This window comes from Phaethon aethereus (assembly GCF_964289735.1).
Source record: "Phaethon aethereus genome assembly, chromosome: 11".
NCBI lineage: Eukaryota > Metazoa > Chordata > Aves > Phaethontiformes > Phaethontidae > Phaethon > Phaethon aethereus.
In genome coordinates this window covers 1,169,126-1,193,905 of record NC_138587.1, presented here as the reverse complement: position 1 = coordinate 1,193,905, position 24,780 = coordinate 1,169,126, and the positions used below count along the sequence as shown (strand labels likewise).

Here is a 24,780-nt window from a genome sequence, read left to right as displayed (position 1 = left end):
AGCGATCTTCTCAGCCGCCAAACACGCTGCCACAGGAATACTGGAAAGGGTTAATTCCTCAACTGTCTGTCTTTATTTTTGGCACAAAAGCCTCTCGGAGCACCTGCCCTGCACATGCTTGACCAGTGCCATGGCACAGGGAAGAGCAGAGCCATCAGCACAGCCAAGGGCCGCTGCAAACACGGACCTGCGGCTCCCACAGGGAGAGCCGGTGGCCCCAACACACCCAGAGCCGGAGCCACCTCCGTCAAAACCACCTCTGCCCTGCCGCTGTGCACGGAGCTTCCCGCCAGCTCCCCGCCACTGCTCAGCTGCGCTGACCATGCTCAGGGGGGATTCGGGGCAAATCAACCCTTATCGTTCCAATCGCAAGACCGTGGGCAGGCTGCAAGGATGTACACCACATTTAGACAGATGGATGATGTGGCAAATTCATAAGAAAATACTTGTAATGTTATCATTTATCAAGGGCAAAAAATAGAACGAAAGTGACATGAAGTTCTAGCGATAACCACCAAGTTTTCATTTCTGCTCTGAAACCCATCTTCCCAAGCCATAAATCAGACTGAAAATCATGAACTATATCGAAGCTCTGAAAACTCGGTCTCTCAGCAGCAGAAGCCCATGCCTGGGTCTCTTGCCACACAGTCCTTACCTCCTCAGCACAGCAGAAGATGCTCAGGTTTCAAATGCGAGTGGCAACAGCAGCTACAGCTCTGCTAGGTCCGGAGCCGGAGCCTGCAGCAGCCAGTATCGGGCAAGGAGCAGCCGGACGTGCTCAGCGCTGGCCAAGCCGCCCACCGCTTTTCATGGCAATACCCGTCCTGGTGGCTGCAGGCTGTGGTCAGGGCCGCCGCAGAGCAGCGCGCCGGCGCGAGATGTCCACGTGAAGTATCTGTTCTGAAGAAAACCTGACATACCTATTACCCTGCTAACGCCCAGGAGGGAACAGCAAAGTGACTTGCACCAGAGCACAATCAAACAGCAATCCGCTCCTGACAGTCTGATCTTTCATGGAATAGAAAGTCTTTTTCATGTTTAACAAAGACTTTAAGGGTTGAGAGATGACTCTGGCTTTACAGAACTGGGCCATGGTTTTTATATACACTTCATCTGAACAGACAGTATTTTTCCAGTTGCCCATTGCGATGCCTTAGATGAAACGTTCACCCGGAGGAGAGGGAGGTGGGAAACTCTTTTCATGTTACTGTATTTGCCAGTCTCTTTAGTACTGTTTTTTTAGCAGCTGCCCACATACTAAGCTGTGACATTAGGTGTTCCTAAGCTGGTCATCTTTTCTTCTGGCTTAAACCCCACTGCCACTTCAGGGCTTACCCTACCCGCAGGGATCCCCGAGCCCTGCCGGCCAGCCCACCAGTGCCAGAGGAACATTGTTTGGCCATCGACATTAGTTCTGAAATTGCTATTTTGGGGGGAAAACTGTCAGCAGTTACATTGGAGCCTGAGTCCACCCCAGTATTTAGCTTTCAGACAGCCACTGCCAGACAGAGGAGTACCACAATAGGTCAGAACAGAACAGGGAAGAGCAGCTGAAACCTTTCACGTGCAAAGCTCCCCATGCTAGAAATAGGAATCTATATTCTGAACTGGGTTATCAAGAGACTAACCCCCCTTGCAGGACTTGAAAGGATTTTATTTGCAGGCATTAGGAGCCTCCTGGACATGCCACAGCCAAGCAATATCGATCAACACTGCAAAAATCCCTCTGCACATCTTTGCCATGACATCATCCGAAAAGCAGCATCTTTTCTTATTTACGAGCGGTAACAGGCATTGCGTTCCGTGCTTCAGCTTTGGCTGCCTCGCACAAACGCTTCATGCAGTGTTTTATTCAGACAAAGCCCCAACGTTGCTAGTTCCTTTCAAAGAAGGACTGGGCTTCCCAGCCCCAGTCTTTAAACCATATTACCGCTCTGCTGCACTGGAGTACATAACGCAAGAGCACTGTAAAACTTCCCAGGTGGGAAAGGGGAAACACCACCAGCCATTCCTTCTGGGGAAGCAAAAGGCTTTCCAGCTGCTACTGGCACCGGCCCTGCTCGAGCAAGCCCCTCCAGATGGCTGGGGCAGAGACCTGGCAATGCCAGCCCACGCGCCCGCTCACGTCATTGCACCAGGGTGCATTTTCCCCTGATCTCCCTTGGATGACCTCCTCCCCCTCAGAGAGGGTAAAACACTTGGTCTGCTTCCTCTCAAATCTGTTCTGTTGTCACAGAATCACAGAATCATTAAGGTTGGAAAAGACCTTTAAGATCACCAAGTCCAACCATCAACCCAACACCACCATGCCCACTAAACCATATCCTGAAGTGGATATGTTTTTTTGTCAAAAAATGCCAGTCTGGAGGAGGAAAGTGGAGTCCTGAAATCATCAGTAAGACCTTTTTTTTTTTTTTAACAGGAACAGGTTTGCTGCACCCAGGAGCAGACTATAAGGAGACATGCTCCAGTTCTGTTCTCCCAGCCTCTTCCATTGAACCCAGGAGAGTCAGCGTGGTCCTTCTGCCACAGCATGGCCTCTGCTCATGGAGGAGCAGAACCAAAGCTGTATTTACAGTCTGTCCTTGCAGCACAGCAGGGGCTCCTCAAAGCGGCTGAGGGCTGCAGAATGAGAGGGGACACTGGGGCCAGGACAGGAGCCGGCCACCGCAGCCAGCCTCCGCCGTCACATCAGGGCTGACAAGCCGAGCGGCATTAACCAGCTCTCCGACGTACACACCAGCTGAACGCTCTTCCTGCTTCAACTGATGGAGCTGGAAACCAGAATTTGACTTGGCCTTGCTGCCCCTGGGCACTGCTCTACGCCAGCAGCCAGCCAGCTCCTGCCGAAACAGCTGCCCTGGAAGGATCTGTTTAATTCTACAACTGCAGCTCTGGTTGAGCTCTGCGTAGTTTTGGCAATAGAGGCTGCATGGCAAAGCTAAACAGTACAGGGAATCCAGACAGCAAAATCAGCCATTTCTAAAAATACGGTGATAAAGAAGTCGGGCATTGTACACTGTCATTGCTCCCAGCCTCACCTCTGCTACCGCAGCCCCCAGAGCTGGCTCCCCGTGGGACTGCCGGGCAGCAGAAAGGTGCCAATGAAGAAGGTTGCTGGGCCGCGACCCCCCAGGACAGGCTGTGGCAGGAGAGCAGAACAATGTAAGTGGCCCCTGGTTCTAATCGGCAGCACAGCAACTAGTTAAATCTGATTATCAGACTACCCAATTGGTTATGTCACAAGTGATAAATCAAGAAAAGGCTCTCACTTGATAAGGAAAAGCCAAGCAAGGCTATTTTAAAATGAAAATCCAAAGGAATTTAGAGTGCTGGTGTGAGAGAAAAGAGCAGAGATTAAGATGAGATACAAAGACAAGCTGAAAGGGGCCGCTCCAAAACTGTCCTCCTGTGCCTCCAGCGGAGGAGGAACAACATCCCCTGAGTGATTTGGCATGGGTTTTTCTCGGAGCAGGCTTGGCACCATCTGGCAGCAGCGCTGTAAAGAGCCCAGCTCGGCAGGGTCCGGCGAGACCCTTCGGCTCGGTGACACCGCCGGCCCGGGCTCGCGGCGCCGTGTCGGGACACCGTCCACCCGAGGCAGGCGGGGTGCAGCCGGGCAGCGCCCGGGCTTTGGGCATTCCCACAGCAGCACAGGACCAGCCCCGGCCCGGGGCTGCAGGCGGCCTGCGACGGCAGAGTCGTTGCGAAGGGCGACCGCTCCGCTGACGCGTCCCAGCTACTCCAGCATCCAGCGCGCTTTTTCCCCCCTCTAATCTGATAGAGGACACAGTCGTTTGTTCAACATTTAAAATGCAGCTTTGCCCACGGCCATAAGAGAGTGATTAGGAGGGAATTAGGAAATAGCTGGCAGTTACTTACAAGCTCAATCGGTGCCTGACGAGCTGTGTAACAAGAAATGCAGTTGTGTTTTGTGTGATGCCCAGTGCACTGGTATCATTAAACACAACATTAAAAGCAGAGAATCTTTAGTGGGCATGGTGGTGTTGTGTTGATGGTTGGACTTGATGATCTTAAAGGTCTTTTCCAACCTTAATGATTCTGTGATTCTTCAGTACCTGGGGTATCCTAATGCGAACCGTCTCCTCAGGTCTCCCGCAGATGCGCTGCGTCGCTGGCGGGGGCAGCCCCGTCTCCCTCAGCCATCGGGGACTGCTGCATCATACCACCAACAGCACAGACCCGACGGCTCTGGCCGCAGCATCTGGGCATCAGGAGATTCAGGACAAATGTGTCCAAAGCAAAAAGCAGCTCAGAACAACTCAAAGACAAAAGGAAGAGTCATTGACTGTAGACCATAGGGCGAAACGCAGCTTTAGCTCTCCCCCCGCTCTCTGCATCGAGGGGCTCCGCTACAAACACAGAAGAGCATTTCCAGCGGGACAGTGCAGCCTCTGCTCCGTGTACCCCAGCCCTGTCCCCTCCTGCTCACGCCTGCGGAGGTGGCAGCACTGCCTGCCCCGAGCGCTCGCTCCCCGGCCCGGCAGAGCACCCACAGCCCGCTGCATCCTGCTGCGAGGAAGGTCTCCAGCTCCTACCCCAGCACTTACAACGGAGACAAGAACGCAAAAAGATTAGGTGATTGTGTATCCACAGGGGCATGAATTTGATATCCATAGACTTCCTCTCTCTTTTAAAGGGCAAATCATTTTGAATTGAAACAAACTGAGGAGAAGACTTGAATGATAAATGAATGTTTTTCTGTACTTCCTCAGTGAAATTTAATTTTAATTGATATTCAACATGACAGAGCTCCTAGTCCAACTTTCATTTGCCAGCCACTTATTTCAGCTGGCTCTGAAATGGTAATGCCATTAAATCCCTACCCTCCGTAGCTTCTGTACTCATTAGCACTTGAGGACTGAAGAGCAAGGACTCGCCTAAACACAAGCGACACTGAGCCCCTTCCAGGGAAGCAGGGCACTGGTCTCTGGACCAGTCCTACTGGGGCCAGGCTTTTCATCCAAGGGCTCTGACACCAATAACCCCAGCAAGACTGGATTCCTCTTTCACACCACAGAGAGGAAGATCCAGGCAGGAAAAGGACAAGGTGCCGTTTGTGATCAGGGAGAGTTCTGGCTCGCAGGCCCTGAGAGAGGGGAGAGACCAGGAACAGAGAGAGAGGAAATTCAAGGCAGATGGAGAAGACTTGTCCCATTCACTTGGAAACACATGTAATTCCCTCAACTATTCTCAAGCTCCCTCAACTACTCTCTCACACCAGAGAAAGTGTGCATTAAACAGTTTTCTCACTGGGGCTTTTGTCCCTCCTGTGCATTTCAGTGCAGCTTGTTGACTTTAACAGTAAATGATCGCTGCGCGTGAAACTCAAGGTGCTGCATCGTGCAGACCTCACGTGGCACAAAGTCACTGCCCACAGTTCATCCTGGTGCTCTTTCAAGCCAGCAAGGGAAGACAAGCAGAGAATTGGGCGTTTGCACATGGCTGGGTTTGCAGATTTGTACCCAAAACAAGGGAAACTCATCCCCAGCACTACCTCCTGCCACCAGAGGAGACCCAGCCTCTGGCTTCTGACCTACAGCATCGCAGTGGTCATCTGCAAGAGAAACCAAAGACGGGATCACACAACGCTACCACTCGCAGACTCCCATTTTCAGGGAATGGATCATTAAAACTGAGCTTCAACTGGCAACAGATAGTCAGAAGAGGTAAAATGCTTGTGGGAAGGAGACATGAAAGGTAGCTTTGTTTTGCTTTTTTTTAAAAAGATGAAAGGAGAGCTCTGCTCCAAGCACTGAAGGCAGAGCTGATCCCTCACCCCCACGCCCAGCTGGCAGTGCCTTCCACTCACTTGAAACACTCATTCATTTGCTTCCCTTGTTACACACTAAACGGAGCTGAGGGATTAAAAGCCCCTGAGGTCAGGACTTGCGCACCGAGTCGTTCCTCCTGCTTTAACCTAAGACTTAATTTATCAGCATCACTTTGTACCTGGCTCTCTTCTCTCCCACAGCATACCACTTGCTCTCAGAGGACTTGATAGAAAAGCTCCTAGTTTCTTCTCCTTCCTTGCTACTCGCTGCAATTCTGGTCTATTTATTTTCATAGAAGCTTTGATTTCTGCAGGCCTTATTTCTGCTTTATTCTTCTCTGCTCTAGAGAAATATATTTTACTTGCTGGAACCAAGCAAGGTTATTTATCCGACCTCTAGAAGGCTTCTACGTTCATAGCACCAGTCCTGCTAGCACACAGCCAGCCCAGGTCCCGATCATCTGTTTACCAAAAGCAATACCTCCCTTGAGACCGCGTGTAAGGCTGCTCGGGGCAGCAGTGGTACCTACTTGGCTCTGTGGAAGGAAACCTCTCTCAAGGTTTCCTAACAAACGTCCTCAAAACGAAAGACTAGAATTTCAGTGCCGCTGGGCTTCAGCTCCCGCAGGCGCCCGCAGGCAGCCGGGCAGGCGGAGGGGTGGTGAAGGGCGCAGCACCCCGCCCCAAGAACCAGGGGCAAAGCCAGCGTCTCGTGGCAGCCGCTTCGGGGCAGGTCTGTCCAGCAGGGAAGGAGAAGCGACCTGAGAGCGCTGAGCAGCCATGGCCTGCCCTCCCGCTGCCGAGCCCGGCCCCGCTCCCGCCGGGTCGCTTCTCCTGCCTCTGCTGCGAACGTAGCCCTTTCCATTTTCCTGAGGGGGGAAAAAAGCCACCAAAGACTTGACGTACGGGGAGCACAGGAAAAGACTCCAAGCTAAACAGAAGCGGTGGAGTCTACTTCGCGTCCTAAGAGACGCCTGATAGTTTGGGGAGGTTTTGGGATGAGGAGGACCGAGCTGCACGCCGGAGCCCTGGTTCTCTGGTAAGCTCCAGGCCGAAGTGGTGACCCCAGCAGCAGCCGAGCTGCACCTCCTCCTCTGTCCGTGCTGCGGCACAAGGCTTCGAGCAGAGCGGCTCATAAAACGGGAGAGCGGGCACGGCAGCGAAGAGCTGACAGGAGAGGCCTCCCACAGCGCAGGGGCCACCAGCAACACCGTATTCATGGGGTAGCAGCAACCTCTGGTAATGGGCACACCCCACATTGCAGCACTGGGGTGGGGGCCTGGGTTTTAAAACGCCCGGGTATGCCCCACGTGCGCAGGAACACGCGACCTGCTCAGTCTTTCGCACGAGCCCGAATCCCGCTCCTCCGCAGACGGAGCTGGACAGACGGACAGGCGAGGGCCGTGCTGCACTCGGGGCACGGGGACCTGCTGAAGCCCAGGACTCGCCTGGAGCGTGGGCAGGCCGGTGCGAGGACACCTCCGCAAGGAGAAGGCCCTGAATTGGAAGGAGGAATGCGTTTGCTATACGAGCACTGGACTTTATATTGAAAGACACACCAACTTTATTGCTGTGCAGCGGAAGTGTGAGCTGCTACTGCTGAACGGCACCGCCAAGAAATTAAAGGTTAACTGAGTCTCTTGCATGGCCGAGTTGGGAGAAGGTCTCCACAAGAGAAGCCATGGCAAGCCAGTTCTTTCAATGCGTATCGTCTGTATCCATCCCCAAGGGAGCATTAACATTTGCTAAAACTAAAACTGCTCTTGTTTTATTACCTATACTTTGCAATTAAACTTCTGGTTGTCATTAGTTACTAACAAACTAATATTACTGTTAGTCCACTGTAGACGTTGCACACCAGAAGCTTTTACATGGTGCCCCGTTCACAGTCTTAAAGTACTCGGAAATAGATTTATTTATAGAGTCTACAGTGCAACAGAATATTCCTTCCCTCTCATTGCTACTTGAGACACTAACTGCACATTAACCACCACACGGGTTCACATTTTCCTACTCCCACGCCTGGGACACCAAAGCAACATGCCCGGGCGCGGACAGCACGGACTGGCCCAGGCCAAGCCTAAAGACAGCAAATGACTCACGCTGTTAGAAATCCCCTGCGAGAGGTGGGGCAGGGACCAGCAAAGCAGGGGGGAGCATGTGCTGCACCCCACGGCCGCGCTGCCGTCCCCCCACACAGCCCTGGGGCTGGGGGCAGCCGGCCGAGCTCCCCCAGACCACAGGGTGTGCAGGTCACCAAACCCCCGGTGTAAAGCCTTCCACACGGGACAGGCTGATGGAAAAGCAGAGCTGCAGCAGAGCAAATACCTTGTGTCGCACTCTTCTGTCACTGCCGGGAGCAGCTGTGCCTCCTAAATTCGGCGCTGGTTCCCGGCCAAGCGAGCATTGCTCTTCCATCAGACGGCGGTTACTCACACATGCCGCCTCCGCTCACAGCCCTGCTCACACCAGCAATGCCTTCCTTCGGCTCAGAGCACCGGGAAAACAGCTTATTTTGCAGAAACACACTTCACAGTCTGTCTTGAAGCACAGGTAACTTTGGTAAAAGCTCTGCCATCACTGCACTGATGCTACAAAACGTTGTTGGGGAGGAACTCAGCCGAGACAGAGCAGGTCTGACCTGAAAGCTGCTGCCCAAAGCTTTGGAGCACGGAGGAGTTCGGTGCTTGCAACACCAGCCCGTGCTGGTTGGGGCTCCCCCAGCTGCTGCGCGACCCCCCGTTTGCTGGGGAGCAGCCGGGGCCGGCTCCGCGGACGGAGCGCAGGTCCGAAAGCCCTGCCGAGGGACAGAGGCCGGCAGGCAGCTTGCCTCGAGCCAGGCTCTGGGTACTCCCACAGCCGACCGGCTCTGGGCTCGTTCCACCACAGGCAGCAGCCCGCTGCCTCCCGGGCGCCTGCGAACGGCGCAGCGGTGCCCGCTGCTGCGCCGCTCCGCTGACGCTGCGGGAAGGCAAAGGAACGGGGCCAGACTGAGCCGGCCGCCGGCAGAGATCCGGGGACGTGGAACTTGTACTACTGCGGGGTTGCCCGGGGTCCTTTCACCCGGAGGAACGCAGCCGGGACAGGGTTGCTGACAGGCGCTCCTCTCCAAAGCAACCTGCCCAGATTTAAACCCACAACCCCGCTCTCATAAACCCTCACAGAGTTTGTCCCTTCTCCGTAGGTGCCCGCTTTACCTTTGCAATATACCTTTGCAATACCCCACAGGTTTGCACGGTTACTTTCCACCCCCACTTCTGCCCTTTCTCGCCCTACAGAAGGGGTCGGGGGGGTCTCTGACGAGCTGCTGTCATCGCAGTGTTAGCGATGGATGTGTCACACCCCAGAGCACCACCACATCTGCTTTCACGAGAGCAGAAATCCCAAGGAAAAACAGTTTCCAGACTGAGGTACCACCCTGACTACAGCAAAAATACTGAAAAACCACCAAGGGCAGCAGAAGGGGGCAGAGGGGTCTGGCAGCCTTCGACCTGCGGTCACGCTCAGCCAGGCCCTCGCCATCACAAGTTCTCTGGAAAAACAAGTACGCCCGAGAGACCCGCTGCGCCTCTGCCAAATGAGAGAGCACAATCCCATTTTGCACTGTATTCGATCACCTCAACGGGCTGGAACAGAGCCACTGCAGCGCTGAAAGCTCCAGGCACCAAGCCACGTGGATTTGATAAAGATGGCACTGCACAGGCAGTGCGGTTTTTGGAAGGCAGATGCTTTTTGCAGTTAAAACGCTCCCCCCCGCCAGCCGAGCACGCTGGTTCCGAAGCGGCCGCTTCCACGCCCGGCAGCTGCGCAGGCACCGCCGGGGCGCCGACCGCTCCCCAGCGAGCCACGCGTCCTTCTCTCCCCGCCCGCCCGCTCTGCCGCTGCGTCGGCGGCGCAAGCGGCGCGCAGACGGGCTGCCCGCGCTGCCCGCTCGCTGCCCGCGTGCAGGAAGCGAAAAGCACGCGCCCGCCGCACCAGCAGGCTGGGGCCATCAGCAAGGCTCGTTTGGGTGCTCCGCTCCCGCGGAGCGATGCGGGCGTCCCTGCCGGTCTCTGCCAGAGGCAATGCCCGTCGCGGCAACAAAGCGCAAAGCGCTTCCCGGCTAGAGGGACCACGCATCTGTGCCATTTCACACACGAAACAGGAGGTAGAGAAACGGGGCTCAAGAACAGCTCAGAGTCGTCCTCACGAACACGTTAACGGGGGTTAATATGCAGTCACCCCTCCAGAGGCTTCGCCTCCAAACGCTTGTGGTACCGACACATGGGGCTCCCGGGGGGCGAGTCACAGCCACCCACTTTGTCACCCTGGCAGCACAGCCGGTTGTCACCAAGGGCATCCCCAGCACCGAACAGCGAGGCTCTGGAGCCGCTGCAAGGTAGCCTTTACCAAAGGGACAGAGGATGGGAGAGCAGAGGTCCGTTATCCCAATACTACTTCAAATGAAGGTGCTTATAAACAACTGATTTAACAGAAGCTTTGGGTGGATGAGTGGTTTGGGGGGGGGGGTGTTGGCTTTTTGTTTGTCGTTTTTCACAACCATTAGTTTTAAACAAATCTTCAAGAAAACCAAGAGAGCACTGAAGAGATTAGTGAGGATTATCAAAATCCAGCACAAGTCCAATGTTCATTGATATGCTAAATGCCACCGTGCCCAGCGTTCAGGGAGGAGATACCCCGACCGTTAGCGACCTGTGGGTCAATCTATTGGATTTCCTCGCGTTTCTCCATATGAAAAAGCTGGAATCAAAGGAATCCAAGCCGATACCATGAGACAACTTCTGGGCTCCCGGAGGGACTGCGAGGCTCGCTGGCTGTCCCAGGACAACGTGGCTTCTCTGGGTGATATTTATAGACGCGGTCCCTGTCTCCCCCGAGCTCCTTCGTTTACAGACTCATAAACAACTATTATTTCCCTCGTAAACAGCTATTTCTCTCAGGCTCTTGAGGACTTTTGCTCCCATTTGGGCATCGTTCCTCCCGCGCTGCCTCCCCACGCGAGGAGGGGATCCCACCCGCACGGCTGGGCCGGGCAGGCTGGGGGGCCGCGCACCCACCCCTGCGCCCGGCCCCCACTGGCCCCTGCAGGTGTGCCCCCCCGAGGCGACACCACGGGGGCTGTCCCCAGCAAAGCCCCTTTAAGGGCCGCCGCGGGGCGGCCGCGGGAGGTGCGACATTAATTTTAGCCTGGAGCGCGGCCAGCGGCGCAGGGTGCAGGGCAGCTGCTGCGGGCGGCGGGGGGGCCGGCGCCTCCGCGCCCACACCCTGCCCTCCCCCGGGTCCTCCCCCGGCAGAGCCCCAGTTCCCCGCTGCCTGACCGTCCGCGGCCAAGCTGGCGGCGGAGCAGCCATGGCAGAGGAGCAGACCGAACTGGAGGAGAGGATCATCATCAAGGACCAGCACACCAAGGAGATCGACCTTGTGAACAGAGACCCAAAGCATATAAACGAGGATGTTGTAAAGGTAGGACTTTCTCAGCACCGGCCTTTGGAAGCGTCGCTGCCTCCTCGACGCAACCGGCACATTGGTGTGGTCGTCCCGTACTGGGCGCGACCTCAGCCGGGGCTGTAAGCCGCCGGCGCCCGCGCCTCAAGCAGCAGCGTCAGCTTGCGCTGCCGGGAGGTAGCCTGCTGCAAAGCCCAGCCCTGCTGCAAAGCCCAGCCCTGCTGCAAAGCCCAGCCCTGCTGCAAGCCAGGGGCTTCCAGGCACCGGCTGGGGGGAAGCGTGCTGCGCGCGGCGCCGATTAACGCGGCAGTGCCCCTTCCCAGAGCGCGCCATCCAACTCCACCGGCTGTAGCTTGAGAATTTATGGCAACGCCCTCCTTTGTACCAGTAAGTGGGGAGCCAAAAATAAAGCAGGGTCAGCCCATATCACTGATTTAAATTAAAGGGAACCTTGGAAAAAGACCACCAATCTTCAAGACCTGACAATCTGAGCGCTGGCGCATTTAGATACGTGTTGTCCTATTTGGAGGACGATTGCTTCTCCCACATGGCAGCAGGAGGGTGCAGCAAGCCTCCTCCGTCTGTTTTTGATCAAAAGGAGTTCTCGGTCTAGCTGAACAGGGAAGCATTTTCCCAAACGCTGACCACTGGAGCTTGGTCGCTCTAAGCTTTGTTAGTGTTATGGCGAAGATAATTTTGGCCCAAAGGAGAACAGGAGGCGATGGAAGGGTTTTGTTAAAACTGTATGAGAGATCAAAGAGGATGACATGCCAGAAGGGACAAAGCCTGCTCACAGAGGCTTTGGAACGGGCCGTGACCTTGATCGTGCTGGTGAAATGCAAGCCTGCACTTGTGCATCAAAACACTATTACAGCTGAAGCCATGGGCATGGTCAAATCAAAAGCCCCCCAGACGAGCTGTGACAGTGACGGCCGTAGATGGGCACCCTCGCGGCATAGCGAGACGTGCCCGCGACAGCTGCCAGGCACCTCGATATCTCCAGCACGTTCCCAGCAGCGCGCCCCACATCTGTGCCGCGCCGTGCCAGCGCCACGCAACAGCCTTAGCGCGGGGCTTGGCGGAGCGCTGGGCTGCGGGTAGCACCGCCATCGGCCACGCTGCCGGGGCAGCGAGGACCGGGACAGCCTTCAGCCCCGCTCGCCCCCAGTGCCAGGCAGCACTCGGGGGCACAGCCGCCTGCTCCCAGCTTGGGGATGTCACCAGCTACCGCGGCGAGGTAACGCCAGCGCCTTCCAGGACACCCCTGACCCCCCACACCAGCCCCTTTCCCCCACCCTTCCCCTGCCTCTTCTCACTCAGGGACCCCCAAAAGACCGTAAGAGGATTTTCAAGCTCGCCCGCTTGTACGGCCACGCTGCTGCTTCATCAGCCTGGGAAGAGCTCGGGGCGCTCCTGCCGCCTCCAGGACAGGAGCTGACGAGGCTGGGGAGGGGGCAGCGCCAGGGCGGGGAGCACGGGTCACCCCAGCCTCCCAAAGGGAAAGCCAAAGCCAACCACACGCTCGACAACACCCTGGGCATTAAAGCACCTAACACTCTCGAAGCGCAGCGGGTAGCGAGGCACCCGGCAGCGCGCAGCAGGGCAAAGCGGCGCGGCGTGCAGGCGGAGAGGTTCACGTGGCCGTAGACAAACCCGTCCTAGGCGTTAAGGTCCAGCAGCCAGCACTGGAGACCGTGTTACAGCAGCGGCACCGGCCACGGGGGCTTTGCAGAGCTTTAAAAGCCTCCTCCCAGGCAAAGCAACACAGCAGTCGAGCAGTACCTGTGCTTGCTGGTCCCCAGAGGCTCTGGGGCTGCGCCGGGGCTCGGCGCCGCGCTCGGCCGCTCTGCCTCCACCGCTCCTCCAGAGTGCCTCTGCCGCCGCCGCCGCCGCCTCCTCCTCCTCCTCCTCCTCCTCCTCCTGCCTGCACCTTCTAGTGCGTGGCTGGCAAAAGCAGCAGCAGGGCAGAGGCTCCTCTCCCACAGCCTTCATGAAGGGATCCCCTGACGAGCTCGTCAGGCGCTCGGGCAGCTGTGCAGTGAGCCGGTGCTGGGCCCCCAGCCCACCGCGGCCCCCGCGCCTGCCCGGCGGGAGCTGCGGCACAGCCAGCCTGGCTGCCCGCTGCGAATTTCTCCTGGTGCCTCAGGCCCACCCCAGGAAATTAAAGACCCTGCAGAATGATTTTATGATGAAGGTGCTCCCAAAACCAGAAGGAATATCGCAATTTAACATGAATGTGTAAATGGATACATTAGCTTCCCAAGAAACTCCCATGCTGTTTTTCAAGACAAATAGCTTGGCTCACGTATTCCCTAGCAATGAATTCCACCACGACGACATCTCTGCACGTAGTTCAGAGGCTTTTAAGAGTATTTGTCATTCAGAGACGCTCCCAGTGCCGGCACGTAACAGCGCTATCCCTGTAAGGGCGCGGCCGAGCCCACCTCTCCGCCTCTTCAGACAGAACGCAGACAGACAGAATTGAGCATCTCGCCTCTGCAGGTACAAATAAATAAATGGTAAATCAAGAGGGCTGTTGGATTTTTATTAGGGCAAGCCACCTTCTCGCCTCTGAATGCTCAAAAAGGGTAGGAACGGGCTCGGGCCTCCTCCGGAGCCAACACTGCCACGCACAGCTCCCATCCCGAGGACTCGTGCCTGGCTCCGGCACCGGGAAGCACCGTACGCAGCTCGGGGTTTGGGGCCGGAGAACGCGTCCCGGAGCGGCCAAGCCCGGGCTTCCGCGCCGCGGGTTGAGCCTGCGCGTCGTGCGGCCCGCGGGCGGAGGCCGGCGGTGCCAGGCACCCCGCGCCATCCCTGCTTGGGCCTCCGCAAGGGCAGGGGCTCCCGCGCTGCAGCGGGGTGCGTCCTCGCGCGGGGGGTGCAGGGGTCCGCGCCCCCCAGCACGGCCCTTGCTCCCCCAGCCCCTGCCGATCGGGCTCTCCTCTTGCGTTCAGTGGATCCTCGCTCCTCCCCAAGCCCCCCTCACCTCTGTCTTCCCTCCTCCCAGGTGGACTTCGAGGATGTGATAGCTGAGCCCGTGGGAACATACAGCTTTGACGGCGTCTGGAAAACCAGCTACACCACCTTCACCGTCAGCAAGTACTGGTGCTACCGGCTGCTCTCTGCCATCCTGGGCATCCCCCTGGCAGTTGTCTGGGGCTTCCTCTTCGCTCTCATCTCCTTCTGCCACATCTGGGCAGTGGTGCCCTGCATCAAGAGCTACCTGATAGAGATCCAGTGCGTCAGCCGAATCTACTCCCTCTGCATCCACACCTTCTGCGACCCGCTCTTTGAGGCTCTCTCCAAGATCTGCAGCAACATCAGAGTTGCTCTCCGGAAGGAGATCTAGGTCCCTACAGCCGCCCCAACCGGCCCTCGTACAGCCACCCCCCGCGCGGCCGCGTCGCTCCTGCGGCGCGCCCCGCGCCGGGGCCCGCGCGCCCGCGCCCGGGGGGCCCGCAGCACGGCAGGGCCCGGCCGCAGAGCCGGCGCTTGGGGATGCTCCCTGCAGATGGAGGCACGCCGGGCTGCACCTTACTCCGTCCCGAAGCCAGCAGCTTTGGGAGACGTGAAGGCCGTCGAGGCTTGGCGAGCAGCCCGGGGAAAGCCCTCTGTCCCGCAGGACCCCGGCACCGCGCCCTGCTCCTGCGGGAGGGACCGCAGCATCTCCTGGACCACAGCCCTGGGCCACCACCTGCAGCTGCAGAGCGAGAAGCAAGGGTGCAGAGACGCTGCTGGACGACAGACCAAACCCTGCCTGCTTCTCCATCCCTTCGGTCTAGCACGGCACTAAGAGAAACACTTGCCTACGAATTATTGTTATTTGCTGCAAACAATTGTTGTGGAAGCTTCTGTATTAAATCACGCTGCACAAAAGTTTTATAGATAGATAGAATAGTGAAAGCAAACTTTTCTTTTTCCACGTGTGTTTGCATTTCAGCAAAGGTTTGCAATCCGGGTCGATTAGTGCATGAAGTGTTGTGCCTGCCTCCTGGGAGTGTGTGCTGGGCCTGGGCCACCGGCAATTGCAAAACCACTTGCGGTGGTGCGACGCTCGCTCCTTAATTATGGCGCATCGTTACGCTTCGTGGTGAGGGTCCAACGGGCAGCACAGCACCGGTGGGCAGCTCTCCTGCGCGTCGCCCGTGAGCGCGCCGGGGCTGCAGAGGGGCGGCCGGGCAGCACCACGGGGGCTTTTGACGCCTTCGCTTCAGAAATGACAAGCTTGGCTTTAAGCAAAGCTTTGGCTTGTTTCCCAGGGAGAACATTCACTCCGTGCTTGCTGGTTCGATGCTGGGCAAGCTGTAGCCTACAGCAGCGTGCCTGTCTGGCAGAGCGCGGGCAGGACCACGCCGACCCCGCGGGCTCTGCCCCGAGGGGGAGACCCACGTCCCACGCGCTGCCTCGCGCCCTTCCCTCCAGCCGGCCCCCCGCCCATAGCGTCCCACGGCTCGCCCGCGTGTGCCGGGGGAGCGGGGGAAGGAGCCTCCTCCGGGAGACTGCCCGCTCCCAGCCGCTCCCGTGAAAACACGGGGGTGAGGGAGAAAAGTCCAACTGGGAGCTATTTCCTCCCCTGTATTGGCAATTAATTTGTTTAGTTCCTCTTTCGTGAAGCCATACTTTAACTTTGAGGCACTTAAACGCTTTTTTGGCTCTGGCCTTAAAGAGCTTTGCTGAGTCGGGGCCCAGGAGGTCGCATTGTTCAGAGGTTATTCTCAATTGTGTTCATGTGTTTTTTTCCCCTGGCTTCCAACAAAGACTTGGAGCCAAAGTCTCTCCTAGTGCCATGCCAAGGACAAGAAAGAGCCTGATTTTCTATTGGTGATCTTCCAATGGCTTGGGATCGTGGACTTTCATTATTCCATAGCACTACAGCACCCACGCTCTAGCAACACCGGGCCTCGAGGTGGATGGAGTGATACAAAAAAAAAAAAAGATATTTCGGTATTTGTAGGGGAGAAAAGTCTCCAAAAACATTTTATCACGAGCATTTTTTAAAGCTTTTTGTGGGAATAAAAATAATTTAAAACAATACTGGGGTTACATTGTTTTTAATGGCTTTTTGTTCTAGTAGTTCACAGCCTGAACCCAAAAAATCTCCAAAATTCTGTCTCCCCATGCAGCGGGCTACGGGTTCCCAGCACGGTGGAGCACACGCTGCTCAGTCGGCAGCACCTCTATTTCGCTTTTGACCCTTCGGCAGCCCGGTCGATACCCCTCGATAAACAAACGCGGGGCTCCCCCGCGCGCGGGGCACGGCCCTGCCTGACCCCCGAACCGCAGCCGGGCGTCGCAGCCAGGGCTCGCAGGGCAACACCCTGCTGCTCCCAAAGCCGCCTCCTCGCCCCGCGCACCAGCCCCCGTAAAACTTACCACCGCGTTGCGTTTCCGCCATGGCAGGAGGGGGACGCGCCAGGAACTGACCCCCCTCGCTCTGGGAAGCGGGAGCTTTTTACTCGCAAGGAGAAAGCAGATGAACTTGGGAGGAAAATGCTACGTGCTTTGGTAAGGATTTAAGCCGGTCTGGGGAAACAGGCTGAGCCTGACTGTGCTGGGTCGTATTCAGCAGATGTGCCGAGAGCTCACTTGAAGCTACTAGAAAAAAATCAAAGGCGGGCCAGGATAGGAAACGTGAAAACATACCTGTTGATGACGGTGAAAAAAAATCAAGTACACATTTAAATGCATTTTTCATATTCATTCCCAACACGTAAGGCCAAATCACGTTACCCCGGACCGCCTGCAGGCCTTCCTTCCGCGCACCCCCGCCGGCTGCAGACCGGGCGCCGGCGAGAGCGAAGGCAGGAGCTGCCGTCCGCAGCGCCCGGCCCCGCCGCCAGCCGCCTCACGGGAGGGCTCCCGCGGCCGGCGGCCGGAGCTGCGCCGCACCGCGGCTGCGCCCCCGCCAAAGGCTGTGTCCCGGCTGGCTTCGTGCTGTGGAATAAAGCGGTGTGCCGCGCCTAAGCGCTTGGTGCAGCGCTCTAGAAACAAAAGCATCGTGACACCCAGGATACCTGGGTCTTGTGTTTAAAGCGGTGTTTCCCATCGGTTTCCTTCGTTCTCTCAGTCTAGTGCTCCTTCTGCACTTCCCCCCCGCCTTCCATCAAGACACAGTCAGAAAACTTTATTTACAGGTATTTCTTAACAATAAAAAATCCATGCCATAAGCATGACCTTGTGCGTGACAGAGCAAGAAAATTGCGTTGGTGTAAAAGAATTAAATGCGATCTGCGGTAAACCCAAAGCAGAAGTTTGGCCTTGGGGGACTTGACAGGGGTTGTTCCATTAAACCCCGCGAGTCCAGCTGTAATCCCACACGCCTGCCCTCGGAGAAGCTTTTGAGCACGCTGGGCAAACGTGTTATTGCACAGACCCCCCGACCCTGCAGTCGTGCCCGCTGCCCTGGCTCCTGCTGACCCGTGCGCGCAGCCTCACGTGGCACGGGGAGCGGAGCTGGGGCGGGCAGGGACAGCCATGCGACAGCGTTGTCCCCGGGAGGCCTGTCCCCTGCCCCGTCCCCTGCCCCGTCCCCTGCCCCGTCCCCAGCCCCGGCGGCAGGACTGCCCTGCCCTGTGCCACCGGCGGGCCCGGGCTGGGGGAAGGGGGGCTGGCACCGCGCAGGGATGCAGGGATGGGGCTGCCTCTGCCCCACGGCGCTTCACGCGAAGCCAATGCACCCGTGTTGAGAGCATGGTGCCCGCGGCGTGGCCCCAGCCAGGCGCCGCCATCCGGCGGGATCCCTGCTGCAGGCGGAGGTGGGGCCGGGCGCCTGATGCCCGCGTGCCCGGGGTGGCACCCATCACCCCGATGGGTGCTGCAGCCCCTTGCGTCCGATGGGCACGTAGCACACCGGCCTCAGCAGCGCAGGATGGTTCGGGGCAAAAACCGCCCCTCCGGGTGGTATCCGAAAGCCACGGACGTCAGTGGTTTGGGGGCTCAGATGTGGGTTCCTGCCGTCCAGTCCCAGGCAGCACTGAAACTTGGCCACAGAAGTCCTCCCCCCACGCCCACCTCAGTTAGTTAAGTAACGACTGCTGTACATGCTTACGTGCGCACAGACATACATACACCTATTGATACAGAAACCCCTTGCTGGTCCGAATCCCAGCCTTCCGCAGGGAAGCGCCGGAGGCAGGCAGCACGGCGGCGGAGCGAGGTCCCGGCCGGCGATGCCTTCACGTCGCGGACGGATGCATGAAGCTCCTCTGGCTCGTGCTCTTGCAGCTGAGGACGAAGGAGGAGGAGTTGCTCTTCTTGCTGACGCTCAGGTCGCACGCCGGCCGCGACTTCAGGTAGCGCGTGGAGCAGCAGAGGAAGCGCCGCATCAGGTCGTGGAAGAGGTGCCCCGTGTACAGCATGTAGATCCAGGGGTTGCAGCAGCTGTTGAGGCTGGCCAGGAGCATGGCGATGATGAAGGGGGAGGCTGCAAGGCAAGAAAGCACGGCAATGTCAGGGCACGGCACGGGCGGCAAGAACCACCACCCCGGGGAGGTGGGCACCGGGCACACGCTGCGGCGGGCTCTGCCGAGAGCCGTGAGCTCTGCCGGCACCGCGACACCTCCTCCCACGCCAGCGATGGGCTGCCCTGCCTGCAGCAACACCACGGTCAGTACATCTGTAAAGAGCCGGCAAATAAAAAGGGAGGAAGCGAGTCTGGGTTCAAGCATCTTGGGTTTAGGTTTTTTTCCCCCAGAAGAGCGGCACTTCCCCCGCCCAGCTCCTGCTGCCTGCTCAGCGCTACCCTAGAAATGCCCCACCGAGGGGCAGAGCTGCGCCCAGCATCATCTGCACAATTTGCCTTTATCGTGCCCCAGGCGGGGAGGAGGGAGCGCGGCCTCTTGGAGTTGCCATGGCAAAGAGCAGGACCGGGAACAAAACGAGCCGCGTGGCTCACTTCTCCCCACCAGCAGCCAACTTGGGGCGGACTAGAGGCTTTCATCCGCTCGGGCTGTGGGGAAGCCACGCTCCCCCCAGCCCCAGCACGTCCCCACCACCAAAACCCAGCCGACAGGACAGTGCCCGCCAGCCCGGCCCCATCCGTGCCTCTTCGCCCGGCGCTCTGCCAGCCCTGGGCAGCGGCGGCATTCTTCTTTACCCCGAATTAATTTTTCACCTAGGACGCTCTGCGGGGGGAAATGACAGCCATTCCATGTCAGTAATGAAGCCCGGGAGCCTGGCAGTGGCTCCCGGCCGCAAGCGTGGCACTGGGGACGGGAGGCGGTGATGGGGCGTGGTGCCGGCACGTCACGGCTGCGGCTGCTGCCCCCATTCCCAGAGCACCCGACCGTGACGGTCCCACCTGAGAGCTCGGACCGGCGCCTTCTGGTGAGAAGGGGACGGTGGGACTCGCACCCGCCATGGCGGCGGGACGAGGAGGGGCAGCCCCGGCCCCCGCGGGGCAGCGCCGCCATGAAGCGGCTGCGGGCGGGGGACAGAGCTTTTGTCCTGCTCCCCATGCTTTCAGCCCGTTTCCTCGGGCTCGGGGGGACACGCCAGCAGTGAGGGCGCGTACGTGGGTTTGGCTGTTTCTGGTCCCTTTCTGCCTCTGAAAAATCCACTCGCTATTTTTAAACTAGAAAAGAAGTGTGAATGATGAATACTAGTTTCCAAATTCACCTTTAGCCAGCTCATGCATAATTCCTGCTCTAGTGATGTCTGCTCCAACCACTTCTAATTTCAAGCATACGCTAAAAGAAATCCATGGGGAACGGCTTGCAAATCCTAGGCGCAAGACCTGAAATACATCATACCATTTCTATCCACTTTCAAAGATCCAGCCACGGCTGACTCAGCTCTTCTCTCTCTGCGGGAGATAAATTGAATTTCACGGAGCTTACTGCAGGGCAGGTCTGAAGTGTGGATCTCTCCCCTCTCCGGCAGGACTGCCCGCGGTCCCCGAGAGGGGCTGCAAAGAGCCAGCTCTGCCCCGCAGGGCCGGTGCCCCCCAGGCCCCGAGCTCGCCCGCGGCGGCGCGGGGGATGCGGCGCTGTCAGGAGGGTCTCGCAGAGGCAGGCGGCTGTGCGCGGGGAGGGCTGCGGGACCTCTGCGCAACCCCTGCGCCAGCAGTGGAATGAAATGGGGGCTGTTCCCCGAGTCCCGCTTACAGCCCACGCTTCAGGGCATCAGCTCCCAAGATTAAGGCACCGATGTAACAGTTACGCTGCTTCACAGCCTCGCTATTATCTTCACAGGTGCCTTAAGCCAGCTTTGACCCAAAGCCCACAATGCCACACGTAACGTGTTTTATCCGCGAGGTGTGGGCAGTGGCATCCTCACTCTAACCAATGGTCTGCGAAGGGTGCCGGTGCTTAAGCCGACACCTGAATCGTAACCTGTAGCTCCAACCTGCACGTGCAGAGGCAGCGGGTTTGCCTGGCCAGCAAAGGCGGGGGATCACCGCTGCCTGGCCCGGGTACGCGGCACCAGGCTGATCCCCGCAGCCGCTCCGCCGGCACGCCGCAGACCGACGAGCCTGGCACTGCCACAGGGCTCCGAAGCGTGCAGCACTCACCTTCAGGCACTTCCATCCGCCCATGGCAGCCACGGGAAGACACGTCAGCGGGGCTGCCTGGCCCTGAAGCTCCGCAGAGCCGGGCTGGGAGAGGGGGAGCAGGGCCATGCGGGCGGGCAGCAGCGTGGGACCCCAGCCCCATCCTGCCGCTCCACCAGGCACTGCTCAGGGCAGGGGTGCAAGCTGCTGCGCTTCACCTGCTTTATTGTATTTCAGCTGTTTATATGAAGTGAGGAAGACCCGTGTAGAAAGCTACTGAAGGGGATCAGTAGGTGAAACCTCTCTGACTATCGCTTTACCAACTGGGAAAGGGGGGCTGCTCCTCGCCAAACCGCAGCAGACTTTGCACCCTGCGGAGGTGAAAGCACGGCCCGCGGCACGCCGGGCCATGTGCCGGGCAGGAGCAGTACGGGAGTTTTACCCGCAGCGGCCCAAGGGCTGCGCATCCCTCTGCTAACACCCGAGATCTGCATCTTACCACGCTCTGGGATGCAATGCACAGGCAGAAAACTGCAGGCCGCCTGCTCAGCATTAATTAGGATTCACTTACGTATAAGCAGACTTCCCCTTGCCAGGGACTCTCTTCGTGACATCGTACATGGAGAAAACTAAACATGTCCTAAGTAGGCGACGCTCCATCACACTGCTGTTGTGATCTGCTCGTCACCCCCCGGGGTGCAGCCCGTCGGCGCTGCAGCCGCGACGGGGCCCGCTGCTGCCGGGCTGCGCAGCGAGCGCCCTGCCCGCCTGCTCCCCTCCCTCTCGGACCTTTTGCCCATGCAGACTGCAAAGCCTGCAGGATGAGAAATGGCCAAATTCCCCTTCTGCCGTGGGGTACACCTCTGCCAGGCGCCCCACGATGCTGCCCGGCCAAGGCAGCCCGAGCCTCCGTGCGAAGAGATCCGGGACGCAGAGCAACGGTCAGGAACGCAGCAGGCAAAGCCCATTTCTTCTGCAGCGAGGTCTGCCACCCCTCTCACGCCTCTGGGCAGCCAGCGAGGAGGAGGGTGGGCCTGGGAGGAAGGGCTGGGGTCTCCCGGCACTAGCTATCCACAGTGACCCACCCGAGGCTTTTCCTCCCCGTGCCATGAAAGCCTCCACAAATGCTCTGGCAAAACTCCCACCCTTTACTGCAACCACGGGCCCCTGAGCAACAGAAACGTGAAGGAAAGGGGAGTTTGCTACAACTCGGCACGGCTGGAGCTTTGCTCGCTACGCAAAAGCGAAGCAGAGAAGGAAAGCCATCGCAGGGCCGACTGCACAGGGTGAGCAAGAGAAACTTTCCCGGAGCAGCAGGCAGGACGTGGTCCGCGAACACCCCGGCCTTCCCCCCGCTCCTCGCCACAGAAGCCAGCAGAGCGGCGGAGGTTTGTTTGCTGACGGGTCAGGTGGAAGCCCTTGCGATTGCACGTTTGAAATACGGCAAAAGGGAGAGACGCTGCTTCATCCCAGGGCGTATTAAAAACTGGAAGTTTCAACCAGCCTAAATCAGGTGGAAAAACAAGAGACGGCTGCCTGGAGCCCCTATGGAGGTTTAAAAAGCTGAGCTCCACTTCTCCATCTGAAATAAAAGCAGCACGGGGAAGCAATACAGGCAAGTTAGGGGAGCTGGAGCCAGGCTACCAGCTTCGGTCTATGGGAGAACAAATGTGCGCAGGCTGCAGGAGATGCCAGGTTTTCCACAGAGCAGTGTACGGCTGGAATAGGGTTAAAGAAGAGTGCACGGTGTAAGCGAGCCGTCCCTCCGCTGCGAAGCCCTTGCCGCGGCAGGGCTGCCGGGGAGCCGGGAGGGGGTCGCAGCTCCCCATCGGTCTTTGACATCCCAGACGCAGCACTTCTGTTGAGTCAGTCTGTCCAAGGACAAGCTCTCCCTGGAAGCACTTTTTTGCCCTTTCTCCCACCTCACAGACTTGTAGAGTTTTTCTTTCAAGCTTTCCTGGCCAGTTTCCCCTGTGAGTGCAGAGGGATCACCAGCCACCTCCGCCCAGGGACAGCACAGACTCGCACAGCTACAAGCGCACGAGACCAAAGAGGGTAATATATTTTACTCTGTCTGCAACCTTAGCGATGACAGGAGCAGCCAGCACCAAGTATAAAAAATAATAAATCAGTGACACCATGTCCTTTAGGAAAAGCCTTTGCTCATAATTCAGTGGCTTTCTGCAGGAACCGTGCTCCACTCAGAGATAAAATAACAGCAGCACAGTCCCGTGGCGGATGGAAACGGGAGACGAGGAGAGGGAAAAGAGGGCAAAAGAGTAGAAAGCAAAGAAGTCAGCGAGGACAAAAACGACACAGCAAAAGAAAAGAAGTCGGGCGGTAACGCTGCGCAGTTTTCTGCTGCGGTCGCCCCAGCCCTGGGCAGCAGTGGGGGCTGAGCTCCCACGCAGCCCCCAGCACGCCCCAGCACCCGGGCTGGGCAATCAAACCACCGGGGACCCTGGAGCGGCCCCGGCAGGGCTGAGCTCTCGCAGCCGGGGGGAGTGAAAGCCTCCCAAGCCACCATCCCCGCAGCCCGGCCCCTGAGCTGCGGTGGCCCGGCATTTGCCGGGGGCTACACTAGCCCTCGCCTGCACCAGGGAAGGTCAGGCACAGCCACTGCTGCCTGTCAGGTTGTTTTTCCACGTTCAGGACTTTTCCCTGTCCCCCTCGCAGCCCCCTGAGACCCCGCGTGGAGCAGGTTCTGGCTGTCGCTCGCAGCCCCCGAGCCCACTGTCGGTGTCCCTGCGGCCGCTGAGCTAAGCGGTCCGTGCAACCGCAGGGCTATGGGAGGGGAGAGGACATACCTTCCTGCGGAGCATTCGTGTCCCACACAGACCACATCTGCACAAAGAAAAAGGGAGTCCAGCACACTATGAAAGCTAACACTATGATGAAGGTCATTTTCACTGTCCGGATCTTGGCTTTGGAGATGAGCCTGGTGCTGCTGACCCTGGCAAACGCCATCCCACTGTGGGAGCTGGAGCTCAGACCCATGTTCGGTCCATGAGCCGTCTTAAGCTTCACGTTCTGCCAGATTTTGAAGCTGATTAAGCCATAGCAGATGCTCAGCATCAACACAGGGATGATGTAGACCATGAGGGTTATCCAGGTGACATAGGCTTTAGGTCCCCAGGGCTGGATGAAATCTGCCCAACAGTCGTAAACCCCATTCCCCACATCCCTCAGAGAAAATATGTGGATCTGAGGGATGCTGACCAGCAGACACAGCAGCCAGGTGAGGAGGACAGAGACTCGGTCTGCCCTCCTGTGCAGAGACCTCAGTGGCTGACAGATGGCCAAGCACCGGTCCAGGGACATCAGCAAGAGCATGTAGGTGGAAGCAAACATCCCCACTACCTGCAAGTACTTGATCAACCGGCAAAGGAAATCCGGCCCATAAAACCTGAAGGTGATGTCCCAGATGAGCTGGGGCAGCACCTGAAAGATGGCCACGACCAGGTCAGCGATGCTCAAGTGCTTCATGAAGAAGTACATGCGGGAGTGCTTCTGCCGGGTGGTGTGGATGGCCAGCAGCACGCACAGGTTGCCGGTCAGGGCGAGGAACAGGATGAGGCAGAGGACCGTCACCTCCACCTTGGCCATGTCCTCGTTCCTCTTCAGGGGGTCCGTGGTGCTGTTCCTCCCGGAGGTCTGGTTCTCCAGGCGGAGGCTGCCGTTCCCCAGAGAGCTGTTGATGGTCCATGCGCCGCTCCCGGCGAGGCACAGCTTCTCCATGGCCAGCCCGGTCCCACATAGAGCCCGCTGGCAGAGGGGGCGGCCGGCAGACCCTCTCCGAACGCCTCCCCGCCTGAGGCACGGCGGCCGCGCTACGGCTCTCCTCCCCCGGCGCCCCCTCCCCGGCTGCGCGGCTCCGCCCCGCTCCGAGGGGCGGCCTGCCCGGCCCCTGCCCGGCCCGGCCCGGCCCGGCCCCGCCCGGCCCCGCCGCGGGGCTGCCGCGCTCCGCCCGCCCCGGCCGCTCCCGCTGCGGGCAGCGCCGAGGCGCGGGAGAGGACGCGGGGACGGGGCGGGCGGAGAGACGCGCCCC

At 58.5% G+C, this 24,780-nt stretch overlaps 2 protein-coding genes across 2 annotated transcripts; one reads left to right on the top strand and one right to left on the bottom strand.

Annotated features, from left to right (window-relative positions):
* Nucleotides 1-10,887: 10,887 nt before the first annotated feature.
* Nucleotides 10,888-14,591, top strand: CAV3 (caveolin 3; the record flags this gene model as incomplete). Its single annotated transcript, XM_082004807.1, has 2 exons — nucleotides 10,888-11,257; nucleotides 14,250-14,591. Exons 1-2 carry the CDS (start codon nucleotides 11,144-11,146, stop codon nucleotides 14,589-14,591), a joined length of 456 nt encoding a protein of 151 aa, XP_081860933.1. The 5' UTR covers nucleotides 10,888-11,143.
* Nucleotides 14,592-17,639: 3,048 nt separating this feature from the next.
* On the bottom strand, nucleotides 17,640-24,470 carry OXTR (oxytocin receptor; the record flags this gene model as incomplete). Its single annotated transcript, XM_082004834.1, has 2 exons — nucleotides 17,640-18,665; nucleotides 23,540-24,470. 2 exons carry the CDS (start codon nucleotides 24,468-24,470, stop codon nucleotides 18,418-18,420), a joined length of 1,179 nt encoding a protein of 392 aa, XP_081860960.1. The 3' UTR covers nucleotides 17,640-18,417.
* Between the last annotated feature and the right edge of the window lie 310 nt (nucleotides 24,471-24,780).